At 36.3% G+C, this 22,260-nt stretch overlaps 1 protein-coding gene across 1 annotated transcript; it reads right to left on the minus strand.

The window, feature by feature from the left end:
- Nucleotides 1-6,368: 6,368 nt before the first annotated feature.
- On the minus strand, nucleotides 6,369-21,973 carry LOC109011781 (peptidyl-prolyl cis-trans isomerase CYP71). Its single transcript, XM_018993104.2, has 14 exons — nucleotides 21,508-21,973; nucleotides 21,087-21,172; nucleotides 19,259-19,347; nucleotides 14,446-14,685; nucleotides 14,199-14,320; nucleotides 13,662-13,737; nucleotides 13,325-13,432; nucleotides 13,064-13,240; nucleotides 12,662-12,879; nucleotides 12,045-12,177; nucleotides 8,696-8,919; nucleotides 7,842-7,995; nucleotides 7,319-7,484; nucleotides 6,369-6,673 (listed from the first exon to the last, which is right to left on the minus strand). Exons 1-13 carry the CDS (start codon nucleotides 21,660-21,662, stop codon nucleotides 7,401-7,403), a joined length of 1,866 nt encoding a protein of 621 aa, XP_018848649.1. The 5' UTR covers nucleotides 21,663-21,973; the 3' UTR covers nucleotides 6,369-6,673; nucleotides 7,319-7,400.
- Nucleotides 21,974-22,260: the final 287 nt, after the last annotated feature.

Here is a 22,260-nt window from a genome sequence, read left to right on the forward strand (position 1 = left end):
ATATTTTCAGACAGGACCATGCTACACTCATTGCTCCCAGCAGAAACTGAGAGTTACCATTAGTTATAAGATTTTTTATATTTTTTATTTATTTTTTTATATATGTATTTTTTAATACTTTTAAATATTTTTTAAAAAAATAAAAAATCATAATATTATTAAAAAATACTTCTTTAATCATTAAGTAAAAAAAATTAAAAAATAAAGCAATAAAATTGAGCAGTAGAATTTAATAGTAAGAATAGTATTATCCTTTCAGATATTTCTTTCTTAAATATCACTAAAACATACTATATTTTTCAATTTTAAATTTTTAACTTTCTCATCTAATTATTATCTAAACATAAAACACAATACAACTTTTCCAAACAAAACACAAGAAACAATATAATTTTTTAAAATTTTAAAACAAAATTACTTATATTAAAAAATTACAATTCAAATAATTTTTTAACTTTATAATAATTTTATTCAATTTTTTCTCTTGTTCTCAAAATTAATAAAATATCTTAATTCAAATTATTTCATCAATATTCACAAATTATTTTACTATTCAAATATTTTAAAATATTTCAAATTTTCAAACCAGCCCTAAATCTCAAATATTGGTAACGGTTTCACCGTCAAAAGTTGGTTGCTCACAAACACTTGTACGCTTGCTAGCTCTCACGACCTTTCTTCTCTCCTTGCAACTCTCTCTCACTCTACCTCTCATTATCTGTTTTGCTGTGTCTTTCCTATGTGCAATAACTGATAATATTCTTATTAGCTTATGTTGTCATATAATATAATTAGACACTTTATGTTGTCTCTTGTAATTTTACACTCACAAATAGGATTGTGTATAAATTCAAAAATTCGACTTCGATTTTGACTATGCTCCGACTCTACACAGTCAGAGTCGGATTTTTTTTTTTTTTTTTTTAGCATTTAAAGTCGGAGTCGTATTTACTGTCTAACTGACTCCATATTTGACCTCTGACTCAGAATTTAATAAAAATATGTATATTTATATATTGATCATATATACTCATATAAAAAGTCTAGAATTTATATAGTTAAATTCAAGAATATTAATAGACTAATAATCAATGTGATAATTATTAAAGAATAATATCAATAGACTATTAATAAATTATATGTACACACTACATATCATAATATCACTATCATACATATTACATATATTAGGAGGGTAAATAAAACTTGACTAGCCAATAGCGAGTCATGTACTATGTATAAGGTATATATTGTAAGACTATTAATTTATTATCTAGATTCTAATATAGTAGTAGTATGTAACTAGATTCTAATACAATATTTGGCTTCTATTTGAGTGGTTGGTTGTATTTCCTATTTGTAATTTATTCAATAGTGAATGTGATACTCCGTATTTACGTGTATTTTGACTAAGTAATTATTGCATTTATTAAGATTATGGGTCTTCTTATTTAAATTTTAGATGATTTATGTGGTATTATTTTAAGATTTTTTATTTTTAATTCGATGTGTTTTATTGTTATTAATTATTGTTCATTATTTAAATTTCTCTTTATTTTAAATTAGTTTATTGTTGGATTTAATTATTTTATTTTTATTTAGTCACTATGTTTAAATTATTTTATTTAACTCGTTGTTTTGAAATTATTTTCATTGGATCAATTTTGTGACCCAAGTTGTGAGGACTGTACCTCATTTCTTTCCCTCACTTTTTCTTTTTCCCTCTTTTTCTTTTCCTTCTTCTCTTCTTTTTCCTCTGCTTTTTCTTCTTCCCACGCACGACTTTCTCCTCCCTCTCTCCCGTCCGTTTGTTTCGTCCACCATAGTGGCGCCGTGCGCCGTCCATATCTGTCATCACCCCCCCCCCCCCCCCATTTTCTTCCCCTCTTGCCAACTATCATTCCCCTCCACTATGGCAGGAAGCTTGGCATTTACTCCTATTTTAAAATCCCAAATAGTTTCTACAATTGTGCTTGTATCTTCTAGACCAAGTCGTAGAAGCTCGCAGATCAACAAATTGACCACATTGTTACAAACGTATTTCGTACTTTTACGAACGACTCTAGCAACCTACAACAAGAAGATGAGAGGGGCTCGGTGTGCTAGGGGACACCTATAAGCTCTTGTACGTAGCATTCTCATTCCAATAATTGCTCACCACGTACTTCTCTTACTCCTGCCTCTATCGAGAACTTTATCTTTAGGTGGTAGGTGGAGGTTACAACCTTTAAGCTATTCATGGTTGGGCATCCAAGAATAGCATTGTAAGATGAAGGAGCCTTAACCACCAGGAAGTCAGTCATGGTGATGGTTGTGCATAGTCCTTTTCCAGCAGACATGGGCAACGTTATAGCGCCCACAAGTTGAACCATATCTCCTAAGAATCCTTTCATCAGTATGGGAGATGGGAATAGTCGGCCTGGGTCGGTCCCCATCTTTGTAAAAGCATCCCAAAAAATGATATTGGCCGAGTTGCCATTGTCAACTAGGATTCTCCAGGTAGTATAGTTGGCTACCAATAACATCACTAATAGAGCGTCATCATGAGGGTATTGGACTGGACTCCCTCGCAATCCTCCTCGCCAAAAGATATGGCGACCGCCTTCTAGTTCTTTGCTTGCTTTTGGAGTCTCTTTGTCAAGTATACTTCTTCGTATCTAGCCCTCTATGCATACGCCTTTCTACTAGAAGATGTGGAGCCACCCTCAGTAAATCCTCCTGCTATCCTCTGGATCTCGCCCTATGGTTCATTTTTCTTATTCGGGCTTTGGCGAGGAGCATTTTTGGAATTTCCCCGCATTGTCCTTTGTTGTTTCGGGCTTTCACTTATGTGTGGCCTTCGAGTCTGCCCTATCCTCTAGTCTGAAGATTGCCCTCTGGGCATTGATTGTTGGGCGAGCAATCGTTCCAACTCCCTGTTTTCCCTCATTTTTTCTATCTTCTTCTTCAAGGAGTAGAAATCTTTTGCCCTATGCCCTTCCACTTGGTGGTAAATGTAGAAACGAAAATTTCTCCTGTTTCAATCGCCATCGACCAGTGTACGTCCTTCACATTCTGCTTGCACGTTCAAACTCGTGTGTGCAAGCATATAATTTGGATTTTTGGAAGATGTGCCACTATTCCGCCCCATACCATACTGCTTGCCTTGCGATTTAACCTTCTCTAAATAAGCCTTCATGTCGGAGAGGATTAAAATCCTAGGCAAGTATCACGAGTGGGTACTGTTATATCATTAATCCATGGTTAATGAGAACTAGATTCAGATTCTATACTTGTGCATTTTGGCAATTGCCCCTTTGATTTGTGTTGCACGAGCCTTTGATCACCAATTCTTGGGCATTTATGGTTGTGGGTTCGGCCCACTCTTTGCAAATGACTATTTGGCCCTCCACACATATTGAGGGATTGATTACTTGCAAGGTAGGAAGAGGCAACATAAGCAATCACCATTACTAAACTTTGTAAGCAAAACGTTGAAAAGTATAAAATATCAATGGGACTGAAAATATCAAGAAAAAGAACTAAAAAGTAAAAGCATCCAACAAAAACTAACCAGAAAAAAAATTACGAGAGCCAAAAAAACTAAACTTGGATTCGAAACATTTTTAGGACCGCAAATGAACCAAGTCAAGTCAAACTCAAACAAGAGTGCTCACTGCTCGAGCTCGATTAACTTGTTTACCCGTTCGAACTTGGCTCGAACTCAAATAAAACTTGAATATCCTTGTTTGAACTCGATTCATTAACCATTAATGTTATTCGAATTTGGCTCGAGCTCGACTATAAATAAACAAATGACTCAAGCTCGAATTTTTTTTTTTTAATTTATAAATCTTATCTTTTGATTAATAAAATTTTCTTAAATTTTACAAAAAAAACTTTAACCATTTAACTATTCTACCAAATAATTATGATTAAAAACTTCTTATGGTATAACTTTTTATAAAATAACTTATAGTTATGAATTAATAAAATAATACATAAACTAAATGTAATAAACTAAACTATTTAATACATATAAATAATATAATAAATCAAAATTTCTAGTTGTATGATAAGTTCTTATACGAATTATCCTATACATACTTTGGAAACATATATATATATATATATATATTAGATAAGGTAAACACTAAATAAATTAATAATATATAATTAAGTATATAAAATATAACGAACATGTAATAAATATAACATATACATATATAAAAATATATTACGAACTACCACTAAAGAGATAGCTCAATTGGTACGAGCTGGTATTTCATGGCTTTAAAGTTAGAAGTTCGACTCTGGACATAAGTTAAAATCACTTATAGTAATAAAGTCTAACCCTCCCCTTGGGAGAAAAAAATAGATTACAAATTTCAAAATGAGCTCAAATGAATCCAAGTTGAGCTCATTGATGCTATGTTCATGAACTTAAATCGAGTCAAGCTGAATTTATACGAGTAGTTTACTTATGTAATATTCGAATCTATATTAGAATTTACAAATATCCCATTTATTAAATAAACGGAATTCGAATCGAGTATATATAAATTGAGTTCAAGCTATTTACCTGCTCTATTCATTTGCAGCACGAAGTCCTTTGAACTAGCATGGTATCCTTCGAAAAACCAAGAAGCTAACTGACCGAAAAAGAAGAATCAGCGTAGCAGAATGATGAGATTTGAATTTCGGCTGGTAATCCCGTGTAGCAGCATCAATATTTGTAATTAAAAAATTGCTAACGTGTAATTACTTCACTGGTGGCTATAAAACTAGAGACACTGCCACATCTGGTCTGAAGGATATTTATAAATAATAAAGTATTGTGTTTATTATTTTTCATAAATAATAGATAGACAAAAACTGTTGAATTTGATGGCAGCGACAGGTGGATATGGGCATTTCTAAGGCCCGGATATATAGATAGTTTTATTTTATTTTATCTCATTTTATTTTATTATTATAATTTTTTAAAATTTTTACATAAAATATAATAAATAATTTAATTTTTTTAAATTCTAAAACAATAATAATATTAAAAAATAATATTTTATTCAATTCATTTAAAATTATCTCATCTCTTTTCACTATCTAAACGAGTCCTAAATTTGAATTCGAAAGTATATATAAAAATAAAATTAAAATTAAAAATAAGGGATTTCGCTAGAAGAAGAAGAGTAGTACAGTTTTATGATATGCAAGTTTCGCGCCGTATCTTTTTAAATGAGTTATAAATTTATTCACTTAATACACGAAACTTACACATTTTAAAATTATAAATATTATTTTTAAAAAAGCTACCCGTTAATTTTACCTTAGACATCAGTTGGATCCTTAACATTTTTCAGTTGCAGGTTATAACTAGTCAAATCCTTCTAATAAAAATTTCTGAAAAGAAAAGGCACAACAAAAAAACAAAATCTAGAAAGTACTTGGTTGATAACCAATTGCCTAGAATCTAGACGAAACGAATTCCAGGAGGAATTACTCATCAAAACACTTCCATTTCACTCAGTGACTAATCCGACCACCTCCATGATCATTTGCACATGATTTGCCAAACACGTGCAGCTTCGTCCCCAAGTGCTTCTCCCCTCCCACCCCCGAGTGGCGGGGATGCAGCGGAACCCCAAAATTCCGATGTCTAATGCGTCAATTTGAGGGTGTTGTCGAGCTTTGGTTGCATCGTTTATTAGCTTTGGGTGGGTCATGGAGCAAAGGAGTAGTACTATGGCGCAAGGGTCAGTCGTAGTAGTCCAAAGTATGGACGTGAAAATGTTGTGTCCACTGTCCATATAATCAGTGCAAAGCTACTTGGGAACTCTGTAAGATTCTAACCGAAAATCCAAAGGAAAGATTGATTTGTCACTAGGCTCATTTAGATTCAGAGATGAATTGAGATAATTTTAGATGAATAAAATAAAATATTATTTTTTAATATTATTATTGTTTTAAAATTTAAAAAATATAAATTATTTATTATATTTTGTGTAGAAATTTAAAAAAATTATAATGATGAAATGAGATGAGTTGAGATGAATTTTTAATCCAAACCAGGACTTAGGTAAAAGGGCTTAATTGTCTAAATTAAAAGTTCCAAGGACCAAAACAAGGAATATGTGAAACTCCAAGGATGATATTTGTAAAAAAAATGGTTAATATTTAAGTGCAAAATTGAATTCAGAAAATGCCCAAGGAGAAAATGAAAGAAATCTTAAAAATAATTACTTTCTTAAGGAGATGTGCCTATGGAAATCAACTTTTTAACTTTATTTTTTTTTTAATTTAAATCTAGCATTTTGCAAAAATATAGTTGCTCCAATGAAACAGTCAAAACGCTCCTAAAGACTCACTCTCATATGCCTTGGAGAAATCCATGCAAGAATTTCGCCTACCTTAGCATTATTTCTATGGCTTAGAAAAAGAAATAATGACACATACAATGTTCAAATGAGTATCATGAGAATACAAAAATAATAAAATCTAAAGTATATATCGGATGCAGAATTTCCCCCACAGTTTAGAAAAGGATTAAGACGAACATTTCAGCTAGAGAAATTACTCTTACATGAACAAGACCCCACATCTCAGTGGGAACTAGGTTGAGCAAGATGTTTTCAGCAGTGATTACAAACTAAAATAAATTCTCCTCGTTTCCCTCTCAAATGCAAACACGGTATACCTGGCAAAGTAACAAAACCTACTGTTAACCGTGATTCTAATTGCAGGTAATTGCTTACACATCATTTAATGAAATATAGACCAAAAAATGTGATGTAGGATCTATTCTTTAACCCCTAAGGGTTAACTCAAGTGGTAAAAACATTGGTCTAGGTAGTATGCTCCCTCTAGGTCTAAGGTTCAAATCCTCTAGAGTGCAAACAATTTCTAAGGACCATCGGACTGGGGGAACTTCCCCATGAATTACCAGTGCACTTGCGGGAAACTCTTTGCCGAGGGCCTATGCATCCCCGGGATTTGTCGAGACTTTGGTTTCAAACACCCGGTGGCAATAAAAAAAAAAAAAAAAACAGGATCCATTCTTCTATGAGAAATTATTTCTAGAAGAATGGAATTAGGTATTTATGTAGTCAGAGCAGTGAAGTACCCTTGACAAGATCCATTGGGAACTTTGTCCCTCCTCAAGGACCTTTACATCATCAATGGACACTTTTTTTACTCATTCAAACGTTGTCCAGTTTTAGCTCCTATTTTCCTACCCTTTTTGCTTCTACTTTGTTGCCATAGATGTTGTTCCTCAGTACACAGAACCTCAAATATACTCCAAGGTCACTGCCAAAAGAAGATAGATGACAACGCAAATTACCTGTTCTATGATTGCAGCCAAAGGTCAGCAATAAGGACAACAACCCATATCTTGACAGCTCAACCACTAGAGGGGAGAGCCTTTAAGACTTGGGAACTGTCACATTTAAAATTTTCACATCTTGGTATGGCTTGTCACCCTTATCTGTCTTCACTTTCTCTATAGCCTGTCAAAGCATAAGAGTTTCAGGTGTTGTTCAAGGTCAGCCAAAAAGAAAAACAGAGAAAAAACATAAATTAAGACAGATTAAACCAGAGAATAATTGGACAATTCCCGAATTCAGCAGCATGGAATCTATCTTCAGTATTGTGTTGGTATGGAAGAATTATATGTAGAAAAAGGTGTCAATGGCATGCCATATAGTATAAATTACTTCCATGCTTAAAATCCATGTTCTGTTATTCAAAAACATGTTTCTGCATGATGGAAAGGTTTTGTATCTTTGTCGTAAGTGCAAGTTAACAACAATGTATACTGAACATTGCAGCAATTAATGATGCTCACACGCGTAAACTCACAATACCTGTACAACGTCCATTCCCTTTATAACTCTACCAAAAACTGTATGTTTATTGTCCAGCCAAGGGGTTGCGACTGTGGTGATAAAAAACTGAGATCCATTGGAGTTTTGGCCAGCATTTGCCATTGACACTGTAAAAGGTCTGTCATGTCGTAAACTGCAAAAACACAAAGAGCAATGCTATATCAACTACTTAAATAGATAGCCACTTAAAACATACCACATCCGCGGTGAGACTAGGAATGATAAATATAGGATGGAGAATAACATTTCCCAAACACAAATGATTCATCTTGTGAAACTTCTACTTAACATGCATAACTAGTTAACTAAATAACAAGTTCATCTGCAAAAGCAAAAGGAAGTGTCAGCCCTTATCAATGAAAGAAAGAATTACATGTTAAGGTTCCATTCACACCATCAACGATTGCCACTGGCCCACCAAATTGTAAACCAGATTTTATCATCTAAATCATCAAAACTCCTCAAACTTCCATCGACCATGTTTTCAAATTGTCCATGTGATTGTCTAGAGCTCTCAAGTGAACAACCCCCGTCATGCCCCCTCCCCCAAACACCAAAAAAACACTTTTTTCTAATATGAGAATTCTTTCCCGCTAATATCAAGAATGTTAATGACAACAAATTTCAGAAACAGAAGCTAGGGACAGAAGATGTTGCCACAGATCAAGATTTACGTTTCCTGTGGCAAATTAAATTTAGATAGGAGTATCAACATAGAATAAGACAAAGCACAAGTAAATCAAACATATAAAAGACTATAGATGCTAATATGCAATACCTATCTAATCTTGGGTCACGCTAAATGCTTGTCAGGCAAAAAAAAAAAGACAAACCTTTTATGAAATTCATCCTCAAATTCTCTTCCCCAAATAGATTGCCCGCCAGTGCCATCTCCCAGCGGATCTCCTGTCTGTACCATGAAACCTTTGATGACACGGTGAAAAATGAGATTATCATAGTAGCCATTGCGGCAGTGTGTCGTAAAGTTCTCCACAGTTTTTGGACATTCCTCTGGGTACAATCTCATGTGAATATCACCCATTGTGGTATGCAAAAGCTGGGGAAACGGGAAACAGGAAACAGAACAGAAAAGAAGATGAGAAAACATCTTCTCACAAAGTAGAGAAATCAATTAGACATTGTCAAGGGATTCATAATCTCTCAACCAAAGCATGAGATTTTGAAGTTTTATAGGAGAGAATAGCCATTATATTTAGCTAATATCCTATATTGCCCATCTCTTTCATTTTCACCACTCTTATATTTCTTCAAAATTTTCTCTTTTCACCTACCTCCTTTCATTGATTGATACTAATGAAATTGACCTTTAGTGACTTTTTTTGGAAAATATTTGCATATTTTTGCTCCAAAACACAACTGATTATTTCTAATTTTTCTTATTATTTATTTTAATTTGGGTTTATCCTACTCAATCTAAGGGCAGAGTTAAGGACAGATCAATAAACTTAAAAAATAAAAAAGCTTAATTACATATTAATATGCATAGGTTATCAGTCACACATCTCCTTTTCGCCGATGTTGGAGGGGGTGGTGGATAGGGGTTTCATCTCGGGCTTCTCCGTGGGTAGTTCCTTGCATGAAAGCTTATCAGTCACACATCTCCTTTTCGCCGATGATACGTTGATTTTATGTGACTCAGACCCAGATCAGATTCGCTCCTTGAGAGCCCTCCTTCTGTGTTTTGAAGCTGTCTCAGGTCTTAAAGTGAACTTATCAAAGTCCGAGCTAGTTCCAGTTGGCTTGGTTAACAATCTAAGTGAAGTGGCTGCCATTTTGGGTTGCAAGGTGTCACTCTTGCCTATGAAGTATCTGGGACTTCCTTTGGGGCCCCCCCACAAATTTAAGGTAACGTGGGATGGGATTGTTGAGAGAATTGAATGTAAACTGGCAGGTTGGAAGAGAATTTACTTGTCTAAAGGCGGCCGAATCACGCTTATTAAGAGCACACTTTCTAATCTTCCAACATACTTTCTATCTTTGTTCCCTTTACCTGCAGGGGTGGCAAATAGACTGGAAAAGATCTTCCGTGATTTCTTGTGGGGAGGGCTAGAAGATGAGAAAAAATTCAATTTGATTAGATGGGATAAAGTTTGCACCCCTTTGTCTTGCAGTGGTTTGGGGATTAGAAAACTGAGAATTTTCAACAAGGCTCTACTTGAAAAGTGGTTATGGCGGTATCATAAGGAAGGGGACACTCTTTGGAGAAGCATCATCGACATTAAATACGGGAGTATTTGGGGAGATTGGTGCTCTAATGCAGTAAGAGGGGCCTATGGGGTGGGTGTTTGGAAATTCATTCGAAATGGATGGGAAGACCTACTCGGTAATTTCAGATTTGAGGTGAGAAGGGGCACGCGCATAAGATTTTGGCATGATATCTGGTGTGGCGATGTGGCCTTGGAAAATGCTTTTCCCTCGCTTTATAGGATTGCGTCAGACAAGGATGCTTTGGTGGCTGATAATATGAGCATCTCCGCAAATTCTATTCATTGGTCAGTGAGTTTCTCTAGGGCTGTACAAGACTGGGAGTTAAATGACATTATTGATTTCTACAATATTTTATACGCAATGAAAGTACAAGCAGGTAGGGAAGATGGACTAATATGGACACTCACTGGGAACAAGAAATTTTCAATTCGCTCTTATTACAAGTTTTTGACGGCTCATCCCACCAATGCCTTTCCTTGGAAGAGCATTTGGAGGAGCAATGCACCCCTTAAAGTTGCCTTTTTTGGCTGGTTGGCATCTCATGGGAAGATATTGACTATAGATAAACTGAAAAAGCGAGGCCTTTACTTAACCGATTGGTGCTTTATGTGCAAACACAACAGTGAATCAGCAGACCATTTACTTCTACATTGCGAAATAGTCAAGGCTTTATGGGATAACATTTTCACTAGGCTTGGTATTGCATGGGTGATGCCCAGGAGAGTCTTGGATTTATTGTCATGTTGGAGAGGGATTAGGGGCTACTGTCATATTGCAGCTGCTTGGAAGATGGTACCTCTATGTTTAATGTGGTGCACATGGAATGAAAGAAATGACCGATGTTTTGAAAATAAGGAACGCTCTCCGGATAGTTTTAGGGCCTTTTTTTATCACACTTTGTTGCTTTGGGCTTCTTCTATTGTATTGAATGGGAGGAATTTTAATGACTTTTAAGCTACTTTCCGTAGCGCGTAGTTTGTAATTAGGTTTTTCTTGTACACTTCCCGTGTACTTGGGCATTGCCTTTTTACGTGGATTAATGTAACTTCTTACTTATCAAAAAAAAAAATATGCATAAACTTAGCAAAAGAATTTTTAAATTATTGAGTTCCAGTAATTTTTATATAATGATTAAGTGAAAGTGAGATTTGAAAGTCCATCTCAATAAAGAACAATTATGAATAGAGAAAATATAATTTAAACAAGGGGACATGATAGTAACATTGTTATAAAAGGAGTCTGAGCCTCCATCCCCTTTTTATATCAATAGGGAGCTCATCCATCCTTCCTGCCATAAGCTGATGATCTCCTAGTGCAAAAGCCATTGATCGAGTATTCATTTTCATTCCTTTCTATTGAACTCTTAAACAAGGTTATATACTTTCCATTCATTTCCATTACATTCTTTTAAAACATCAAAACAAGATAGATTCCATCCCTCCCTTTTATCCATTATACTCATTTCATTCCGTTCATTTTCTTTGCATTCCTTTATGAACTCTCAAACAAAGCCTAAGAGACTAAGATGGAGAATAATAGTAGTCAGCTCAGTAAATGAAGATATAAAGAAATGCAGATAATAATAGTAGTTGGGGAGACTACAAGTAAAAGGTTATTGGGTTATGCATTTCAACATAAGTTATAACTCCTTTGCAATAATATGGTAAAATGTGTTCCTTAATAATTGAAAGAACATAGAAAAATATTTTTCAGATGTTCCTAGGAAAAATATAACTTGAGAAAAACATTCATAAAAATGTGCTGCTTTGCAAATTTTCAATTCTAGTTTTCACTTTTCTGCAACTTCAAAATTAACAAAATTTATTCTGATAACCAAAGTTAATGTTATACATATCTTACTCGTCCCCTCACTCCTCCATCTTTCTAGAGGTTGCTTTAATTTCCTAAAAAATAATGGTTTTAACCTAGTCTGGAGAAAAAAAGAAAACTCACCACATTGTCGGGAAGAGATGTTGTGACAGCCTTTCCGATATCTGATGCAGCTAGAAGTTCATCAGGAGGCGGCTTTTCATTAAACACATCTCTTCCCTTAGTTGCATCTTCAGGCTCCTCAGGTTCCCTTCGACTATCAAGACCAAAACAGAAGTCAGAATTTTCCAAATTTCACAATTCCAGTACAATTAATTTTTTTGATGGGTGATTCCAGTACAATTAATTGAAATCACTCAATCAATGCATTGAGCAAAACCTTCATATTCAAACACATTTCCCAAGGTCAAGCAAGTATCCTCCAATCTCCATCACGCAAGATACCTTCTGAATGAATGTAAACTTAACTGCAATTTGGGTCCAAGATTCCTAGGACCTTTTTTTCTTTATTTTTTCTGTTTTCTTTGATAAGTAAAACAAGATTCCTAGGAACCTTTTCAATCACTTGATGTTAATCAAAAGATCTAAAATTACTGTGCAATTTGATGATTGTAAGAACCTGTAACCAATACACCACTACTTATTGGAATATACCGGTGCACAAGTTCAAGGAAAAGTTAAAAAATAACAAAATTGAGAGAGTGCTCGGTGATGAGGGCAAGAGGAATGAACTCCCATACCTGAATAGATATATTCTATGCTTTTTGAAAGCACAACACAGAAGAGTGGGATCCGTCAAAGGCTCTTTGCTCTCATTGACATTTGCTGCTGCTGCAGGAATTTTTCTAACCTTTCTACTGCTTCGGTCACCTTGATATAATGAGATTCGCAAGAACCTTTCATTGTTCTCCACCTTTCCCAGAATTCGGCCAACTTTATTGGTATGCAAGTTCACTACCTTTCAGTAGAACAAAAGAAAAACACGAGACACAGACAAAGACATAGAGACAGAGAGGGATGAGTCAGAAAACGAAAATAAGACAAAAATTATGCCTTCTCTGGTAAGCAAAAATGAATTTAAGATAAAGTAGTTACATTGCCAGTTTACTGTAGAGTCTAATTACATGCCAAAAATATCTTACTTTTATCCCGAGGAGGGTAGCATATATAAGAAAATTTGAGCTTTCATCAAAAACTGCATTTGGTTGCGGTGCGTTTTCAGTTTTCTCAATTTCCTTGTCGACAGCCATTCTTCGCCCAAAATCAATAGCTTCCAGTCGGTATAAAGGAGCATCACTTCTCTGAAGATCTTGGGCCACCTAAACATTAAAAGAGATACTCCATGAGAAATGCGTAAGAAAGAAATAGAACCTAAATGCAATTTCTGTAGAATTCTATATTACCTCAAGGGACTCATCATAAACCCGTCTTAGTTTCCCTGTTCTGAACCAAAACACACGTATCCTACGATCAGGCGATGTAATAGAAAACTGCTTACCATCAGGGCTCACCTGAGAGGTGATAAGAATTTTAAGAAGAGATTAAGGAGAATAAATAAGAAGTTTAAGAATTTAAAAAAAAAAAAAAATCATGCATAGGTGCTGCTCTTGTATATGTCCAGTCCCGTGTACTTGGCTTCACCTTTTTTTAAAAAAAATCTTATTTACTGATAAAAAAAAAAGAATTTAAAAAATTGAACTAAAATTCATTGGTAGACCAAAAATCGTACAAGATATATACCTCAATAGCAGATACGGAAGTTTTGCATTTCACAATTTCAAAGAGATCCGTATCACTTTTCAATCTAAAATTCACCCTGCGAGCACCATACAGAGAAGCTCAGTTAAACTTCCAAGGTACAGGACAAAATATGAATCATCAATGTAGCATTCTAGACTTCGAACCATATTATATTAACAGTCTATTTGAGCCATATGAGTGTACTGTTTGCCTGTAATTTACCTTAACGTATGCAAACTATTGCTGAATTTCCATTTTAAATCAATGCTCATTATAACTCCAAGAATTATATATTCACAGAACTAGTTTGCAAAGAAAAGTGATAATTTCAAGATTGTCAGGTTTTCTTTCCATTTCATATGCAGCAATACAAACCAAGCTAGACAATAGAGTTGCTAGACAATGGAGTTGAGTGCTGCACATTTATGACATAGGAACCTAAGATAGGTTTTCCATAAAGAATATGACTTCCATATATCTGTTGCGTGAAATGGATTCAAGTGAATATAATTTGAAAGAAACAAAACGAGGATATACTCATTCTCTGGGAACTCAAGTGTAGCAGGGCTCCAATACTCAATGATTCCCTTCACATCCGCAGATATCACAGCATCAAATACATGGTTGTATTTCATTTCCTTTACTGGGACCATGTGTATCTGAAAAGGATATAGAAGACAAAGTAATTACGAATTGAGCATAAACGCTAAACATGAAAAGCAGAAAAAAAGATATACTAAAAGATTTTTAATAAGTATGACACTTTCAATTTTTGCCAAGACACCTCTTTGGATATGATAGGTTCATTTGAACCAGCTCGTGCATCAAATATGTGCACAAATCTTGAATTTTGATCACTAACAGCAAGCCTAGCTTTGACATCTCCTTGTCTGTAGACCCATTCAACAGCACCAGGAACAAATGGTAGGCGTATCATGACCATCATGTCATAGTTGACCACATCATATATCTTCACAGATCGATCACTTGAAATTGTACAACAAAGCAGCCCATCAACACTAACCTGCATGGCTGAAATGAGTTATGATGACAGCAATACCAACCAAGAATTCAACAAGTAGCTAATAGAAATACAAAATTATGAAAAATCAAAGAAGCAAAATGGTATGATGCTTTCACTGGCGTTGACAACATCCAGATAGACTTTTTTTTTTTTATTGGCACCGGGTGTCCGGAACAGTGTCCCAACTAATCCAGATACACTAAATGAAAAGTTTCGTAATCCATCAAAATGTTTTAAGTGGATACCACTAGTACATATGATGTACATACAGCATGGCCAGTGCAAAGAGCTTGAAGGTTGTTCTGCAAATTGTGGAACTTGTACGTGTGATTTTTTTTTTCTTTTAATAAGATGGTACACCAGTAATGGTATAGTTGATTTAAATATCTTTTGGGTTAAATTTTCTAAAATGTGTAATTAGTAGGGGTGGGCAGCGGGGCCCCACACCCCATTGCACCGCCCCGTTCGCCCTGCCCCACCCATGCGGGGTGCTGGTTCCGTTCCGCATATGCCGGGGGCGGGGGGCCCCGCCTGCACCAGAGGCCTCCAGCGGAGGCGGGGGACGGAAAGGGCTAAGCCCGCTCCTTTTTCCCCCACCCCGCATAATATATAATATATTTATATTATATATATATATATAAAAACACTCCATGGCGCCGTTTCATTTTACCTATTAAGTCCCCCCCCTTGGCCCGTTCATCCTTATGGCTTCTCAAACTCTCTCAGACTCAGACTCTCTCACGCTCTCTCTATCTCTCTCTCTTGATCTCTTCTCTCTCTCTCTCTCTCTCTCTCTCTCTCGCACGAGCACGACATCTAAAGACTGAGACTCGTCGTTGCTCCGTCCGTCGTTTGTTGCGCCAAAGGTAAGACTCCTTACTCTGGACCTCGATTGGAACCTAGATTTTTTTTTTTTGACTTTTGGATTGGAGATTGAAGGAAGGATGGATTGAATCGAAGATGGAGGATGGGAATGATCGTGAATTTGTGTGCTGTGGATTTAGATTTGTGCATGTGTTTGAAATTGAACGAATTTGTGTGGCGTGTGCACTATGTTAGATTTTTTTTTTTTTTTTTTTTTGTAGTTTGTAGGTTTTCGGATTTGGAACCCTAAATTAGTTTAGGGTCCAAATCCGAAACCCTAAATAAATTGATTTAGGGGTTTCAAATCAATTTAGGATTTCGGATTGAACCTCTATTGTCTTGTGTTGCTTGATTTTTTAATTTTTTATTGTGTTGGAGAATCAGAAATATCTTCTCAAAGGGATTTCAGTGATAGCTCTCCTACCCCTACCAGTACCCCTGCCCCTACCAGTTGCCCCAGAACCTAACCCTACTCCAACTCCTGGGAGTACACCTTGACCCGCCCTCAAGCCCACACAGGGCAAGAAACTTGTTTCCATAGTTTGGTCTCACTTTACCAAACTAGAGGGTGGTGACCCCAATAACCCCCAAGCTAAATGAAATCACTGTGGGAAAATATATGGATGTCAGTATAGTAAACATTGTACATCCTAGTTAAAGGTCCATTTAGAGGAACGATGTAAGAAGATTCCAATATTAAGATCCTTACTAGAGAAAAGTCAATCTAGACTAGATATTGGACTAAAACAAATGATGGATGGGAGTAGTAGGAGTCCAACGTTGAAGGGGTATACGAAGTATAATCCCGATGAATATAGAAGGAAGTTAACTCGTATGGTTATCGTAGACGAGCTACCTTTACAGTTTGTGGAGGGGCAACTTGTCCAATAATTGGAACCTAGATTTACACTTCCTTCTTGCCACACTGTGGCAAAAGATATTAAAAAGATGTATAGAAAAGATAAAGATGTTTTGAGGGGCCAATTGGCAGGTTTGGTAGTTTGCTTCCATACCGATACTTGGACTTCTATCCAAAATATGAATTACATGTCTTTGACTGTGCATTTTGTTGATTCTAATTGGATTCTTCACAAAAATATTATTAAATTTTGTCAAATAACTGATCACAGGGGTGAGACGATTGAAAAGGCTTTAGAGGCCTCGATAAAGGAGTAGGGGTTGGCACGGGTTTTGACAGCTTCGGTTGATAATGCATCGTCTAATGATGTCGCCTTGGGATATCTGAATACTTATCTTAGAGAGGCAAATAAGACATTCTTGGGTGGTGAATATTTGATGTTAGATGTGCTGCACATATCTTGAATATAATTGTGACTGAGGGATGGAAAGATGTTGATGACTCGATTGCATGAGTTAGAATGGCTGTGAAATTTGTGAGGTCTTCACCTTCTAGATTGGAGAAACTTAAGGTTGCTGCGAAAACTGCGAGCATAACATCGAAGAAGGGTCTTTGTACTGATGTTTCTACCAGATGGAACTCAACCTTCTTGATGTTGAATGCGGCCCAAAAATATAAGGCAACCTTTCAATTATTGGGTGATGAAGACATTCAATATATCATACTTTGATGAGCACGGGGGATTAGGAAAGCCTAATGATGATGAATGGGAGGTAGTTTCTACTTTTGTTGATTTTCTTAAACTTTTGAAGTTAGGAAAGCCAAATACTTTTGAAGTTATTTGGTTCTTTGTACCCTAAATCCCATGAGTTTTGTCAACAAATATGTAAGATGAAAGAAGCATTAGACGACATGTATAGAGATTCCAATCTAAGGATAAGGGAGATGGCATTGACCATGAAGGTCAAATATGACAAGTATTGGGGAGATTTGAGTAGACTAAATATTTTGTTATATGTGATTGTTATTCTTGATCTCCGTCTGAAAATTTTAGGAATGTTATATGGTTTAGGACTTGCGCACGATAAGGCATGGGCTGATCTTATTGGTGATATGGCCCGAGATACCCTGACTAAATTATATGATGAGTTTAATACGATTATGGGTGGTACTGCATCTACTACACCTACAGCTACCCAACGCCTCCTCCAGACACCGGGCCAACAAAGAAGCATAGATTGGCGTAGACTAAGACCCTCACACAAAATCTCACACTAGTTCGTCAATCTACGGAGGTGGTTTCAGAATTAGACAACTATTTGTCAGGGGATTTTATTCAAGATGATGATTTTGATATATTAGGATGGTGGAAGGCGGTAGCAAAGAAATATCCCATCTTTTCTGAGATGGCCCGCTGTATTTTGGCCATCTCTATTAGCACCGTTGCCTCAGAGTCAGCTTTTGGTACCGGAGGGCGCATATTGGATCATTTCCATAGTTCATTGTCTCCTACAACTGTGGAGGCATTGATATGCACACAAAGTTGGACGATGGGAAAGGATATTCATATTCCGGATATTTTAGATTTTATGGAGACCGACAAGGAGGAGGATGGTGATCAGTCTATATCTGTACTATCTGGTAATTGTTGTTTTTATTTTATTATTTTGATTTATTTATATTCATTTCAATTTCATCAGTATTAATTTTAGTATTAATTCTTATAGCAACACATGAGACGACTCAAACGACGTCTACCTCCGATGCAATATGAATATATGCTCAAGCCTCAAATCTCAATGAGTTAATAAAAAGACAACCTACCCGGGCCACCCTAAATGTCATAGTCAAATACTCAAATAGCTTTATCTTTAGAATATTGAAATTTGAATCATTTGTACGTATTATGTATTCAATGATTTGTAATGTTAATACAATGTCCCTTGGACACTTTTATTATGTTTGTAATTTTGTAATTGTTTAGCCTTTCAATTTTGTAATAGCTTAGTTATTATTATTAGTTTAATAGGTAGTAGACTAGTAGTCTGTGGTAATACTTCATTTGCTCTAAATTAGTAAATTTGTATCATGTATATATTATTTTTATTCATATAACTTTTTTTTTTTTAATCTTGTTTTTTAACTTTCTGTTTTTTTTTTACTTCTAATTTTATGGGCCCAAAATGGCCCAGAAGCTATTTCTAGGCCTAAAAGAAAAAGCTTCTGGGCCAAAGGCCCAGTGAGGGGGGGGGGGGCAATCCCGCACCCCGTTATTCGGGACAGGGTACCTCGCACCAACACTCCGGGGGCGGGGGACGGGGAGGAAATCCTCTCCTCCGCCACCATGCAGGGTGGGGGCTACCCCGCCCCGTATGGGGTGGGTAGCACCCTAGTAATTAGTACTTAATATACTACATTTCCATGCACAACTTGTTCAGACACTACCATAAAAGCTAAAGTGTGATTGCACCAGTTCTATATTGCAACTGGCACTTATTTTGTTTATCTTCGCCCATGCATAAGTTTGCACTTATTCAATGTAAAGCTTCAATACATCATCCTTGTTGCATGCATTCCAATCAATAGCTAATCCAAACAAGAATGAACAATGGGTTGGCATTGCCATCGGGACTATATCAATGGCCACACAATCACATATATGCACAAAAGCAACTATTGAAAACCAGAAGCACATATGATTTCAGCACATATATGCACAAAAGCAACTATTGAAAACCAGAAGCACATATGATTCCAGCATATCAATACCCAATTTGAAATTCATAGAGAATCAAAGCATCCATAAATCAACCAATGAGATTCCATGTGGATAGAGGAGGAATAACTCACTGCTAGACCTTCAATTGGACCCAGGTGGGATCTAAAATGCTTTGCAAACTCGATACCAACGCCCTTTTTCTTCCAAAACTTCAAATGCCCTAGAAGGGAAGGGGAGAGGAGAGGACAGAAGAAAAGTTGAGTAAACTAGCAATCAAATTGATATGTTATGGTAACTTCATACCCTTATTCCATTAGCTATTGTGAAAATGACAATGGCCCATGATGATCTGGCTATATTACCATATTCAGAATCTTTTTTATGGTTTCAGTTTTGTTAGGGAGGCTAATGATTGGGAGGTGGATCTCTTCTCATTGTTCTTAGACCAATTGAACTGAAGACAGGTGGGATGTAATGGTGATGATAAAATGGTTTAAAACCCAACCCGAAAAGGAGTGTTCAAATTAAAGCCATTTTACAATGTGTAGCGTGCCCATGATAGGGACCCCTTCCCATGGAAGCTTATTTGGAGAAATAAGGCCCCTAGATTAAACTTCTTCACTTGGACTACTACTTGCATATCCTAATTGTGAAACACCACCGCCCCCCCCCCCCCCCCCCCCCCCCCCCCCCCCCCCCCCCCCCCCCCCCAGCCCCAAAAAAAAATATTTTTTATAAAAGACAATAAAACATACAAAAATATTCAAAATCAATACTGTCAATATACTACATCGAGCATAAACAAAAATTATGTTATCTAGCTTTCTCAACCATAGCCCCACATAAGAAACGAATTCTCATATCCTACATATATACTAAATTAAGGGCAACTATGAGAGAAATAAAGCTGATTAAATCACTCAAATGATTAGAAAAATGACCGGAGGTTAATGTAAGGACAAGCTGATGCAGTCAAATCCAGAGAAGTATGTGTCATGCTGATGCTGTCAAATCCAGAGAAGTATGTGTCATGATGTGTGTTAGTGGGGGTAGTTAATGGATGCACTTCAGTTTGGAGAGTTGTCGGTAATTTATACGCACGTTGTGCTTGAAATGAGTCAGAAAAACACTGGTATATCAAGTCAGAAGATGCAAAATATGAAACTTCTAAAAATTCCATGTCACTGGTCCACTGATTATACCCAATTCCTCATTATCACCATGGCTACACATTAGCTATATAATAATATCTCCAAAAACAAAGGAACTGGAAGAGATCTCCACTAATGTAATTCAAAAAAGTTTGAGAACCCCGAGTGCAGCTAATAAATACATAAAAAAAATTTATAAGTAAAAGTAACTTTATTGAAGAGAATGAAATTACACCCCGCTGCCCCACCCCCGCATGGCAGGGTGGGCAACCCCACACCGCCCATGAGGGGGCAGGGGCCCAACCCCGCCCCGCACCCCTAAATGAAATAGGCATTGCCCAAGTACACAGGGAAAATACAAAAACTTATACTATCTTCTTATAAGATAAAAGTTTTATTGAATGAAAAAGCGTGTTACTCTAGTACACAGGGAATATAGAAGAGAAACACCTAACTAGCAAGAGGACAAAGATCTAGAAAATCCTGAAAGGTTTAAATAGATGAAGGGCTGTGTTGAGAAAGAATGACTTAAAGTATACCACTGACTTTTCACAATCTTCAAAACTTCTCCACTCTCCACAATAATAAGCACTGAGGACTTCCAAACTGCCCTTTCCAGCATGACAGGAGATCTACCACTCAAGAAGGCCTGACCCAATACATAAATTTATATCTATGAAGCAAACAACTCCTTAAAAGAAGTCATAGAACATAATAGTTGCACAACTACTAGGTTAAATGAGGTATCCATTGAAGTTGACTTGTTATGGGGTTATGACTTGTAAAAAAAAGATATATTTGAGTTTACCATCAGCGCTTCCAGTTATGAAAAAATCTGCTGAAGAGACAGCAACATGCGTTACCACGTCACGGTGCATATAACTTTTCTCATACCTGCAAAACCAGGGTTCATGCTTGAGACATTCTCTATAGTATCCACAATCTGTTTTGCCATTTCTAAGCAATCTTGCCTCACAAAAGCACTTGTAATGAACAAAAGGTTTTTGAACTGTAAAGAAAAACACCAGAGTACAAATTTTAATGCTCAATTCATGGCAATGGCCCTGAAGAAACACAGATAAAAAGCAGAACCAATGCTCAGAAATGGATAGAGACCGAATCAAAACAAAGAATCCGGAAAATAAAACATCACCCCAATCACATAGAATAAACCCTAAACCCTAAACCCTAAGCTTATGATTCCAAATCAACAAACCCAAAAACCCTACATGTTAGCCGAGGGAAGTGCGTCGAGGTAGGCCTGCTCGAACTGGAGAGGACGCTTGGGGCGGGCCCGCGGGGCAGGACCCGGTCCGATAACGGAGTCGTCCACGATCTCTGCTGGTGGCACCGAGTTTCCGGTGCCATTTTGAGCCTCCTCCATTCTCTTGCTTGGTTGCTGAGGGCGATGTGGTGCGGAAAAGGAAGGAAATTGAAATTCCTAGTCTTCTTTCTTGTGGACGAGGAGGAGGAACTGGTTACTGGAACTTGGGCAGCGAGAATTTTGACATCAAGGACGACACCTCCCTTTCAAACTGAACTTGGAAGTTGGGACCTTCGGGCAGTAACAGAGTACGACAATCGAATTTCGAAGATTGCAACCAAAATGAGTCGTCTTTTCCAGCCGTCCTAGTTTACTTGTTCCTACTGGCAAAACCCATCCCGGCAAAAACTTCTAAACCGAAACATTTCCCTGAGGTCCAAAGGGATTTATGGCCTGTTTAGTTGGAGATTAAATGATAGTTGAAAACTGAAAAAATATTGGTAGAATATAATTTTTATTTAATTTTTATATTTTATTTTAAAATTTAAAAAAAATTATAATAATTAGATTAGATGATATGAGATTGTATCAAACCAAATAAAAAAATAACTCTTCATTCAAATTTATGTAATACATTCCTTTTGGAATGGCCGGAACTTTCCATACCAAAATAGTAATTGGTACAAGATTCTTATTACGTTAAAGGTTTGACCAAATT

Source organism: Juglans regia, chromosome 5, assembly GCF_001411555.2.
Source record: "Juglans regia cultivar Chandler chromosome 5, Walnut 2.0, whole genome shotgun sequence".
NCBI lineage: Eukaryota > Viridiplantae > Streptophyta > Magnoliopsida > Fagales > Juglandaceae > Juglans > Juglans regia.

What these genes read in the sequence shown, in the direction of transcription:
- LOC109011781 (XM_018993104.2), bottom strand. Translation starts at nt 21,662, where the DNA reads ATGGAGGAGGCTCAAAATGGCACCGGAAACTCGGTGCCACCAGCAGAG. An exon ending in GTCCAATTGAAGGTCTAGCA is followed by an intron (nt 14,686 to 19,258) that starts GTGAGTTATTCC and finishes TCAGCCATGCAG; the next exon opens with GTTAGTGTTGATGGGCTGCT. An exon ending in CTTGAGTTCCCAGAGAATGA is followed by an intron (nt 13,738 to 14,198) that starts GTATATCCTCGT and finishes TGGTGCTCGCAG; the next exon opens with GGTGAATTTTAGATTGAAAA.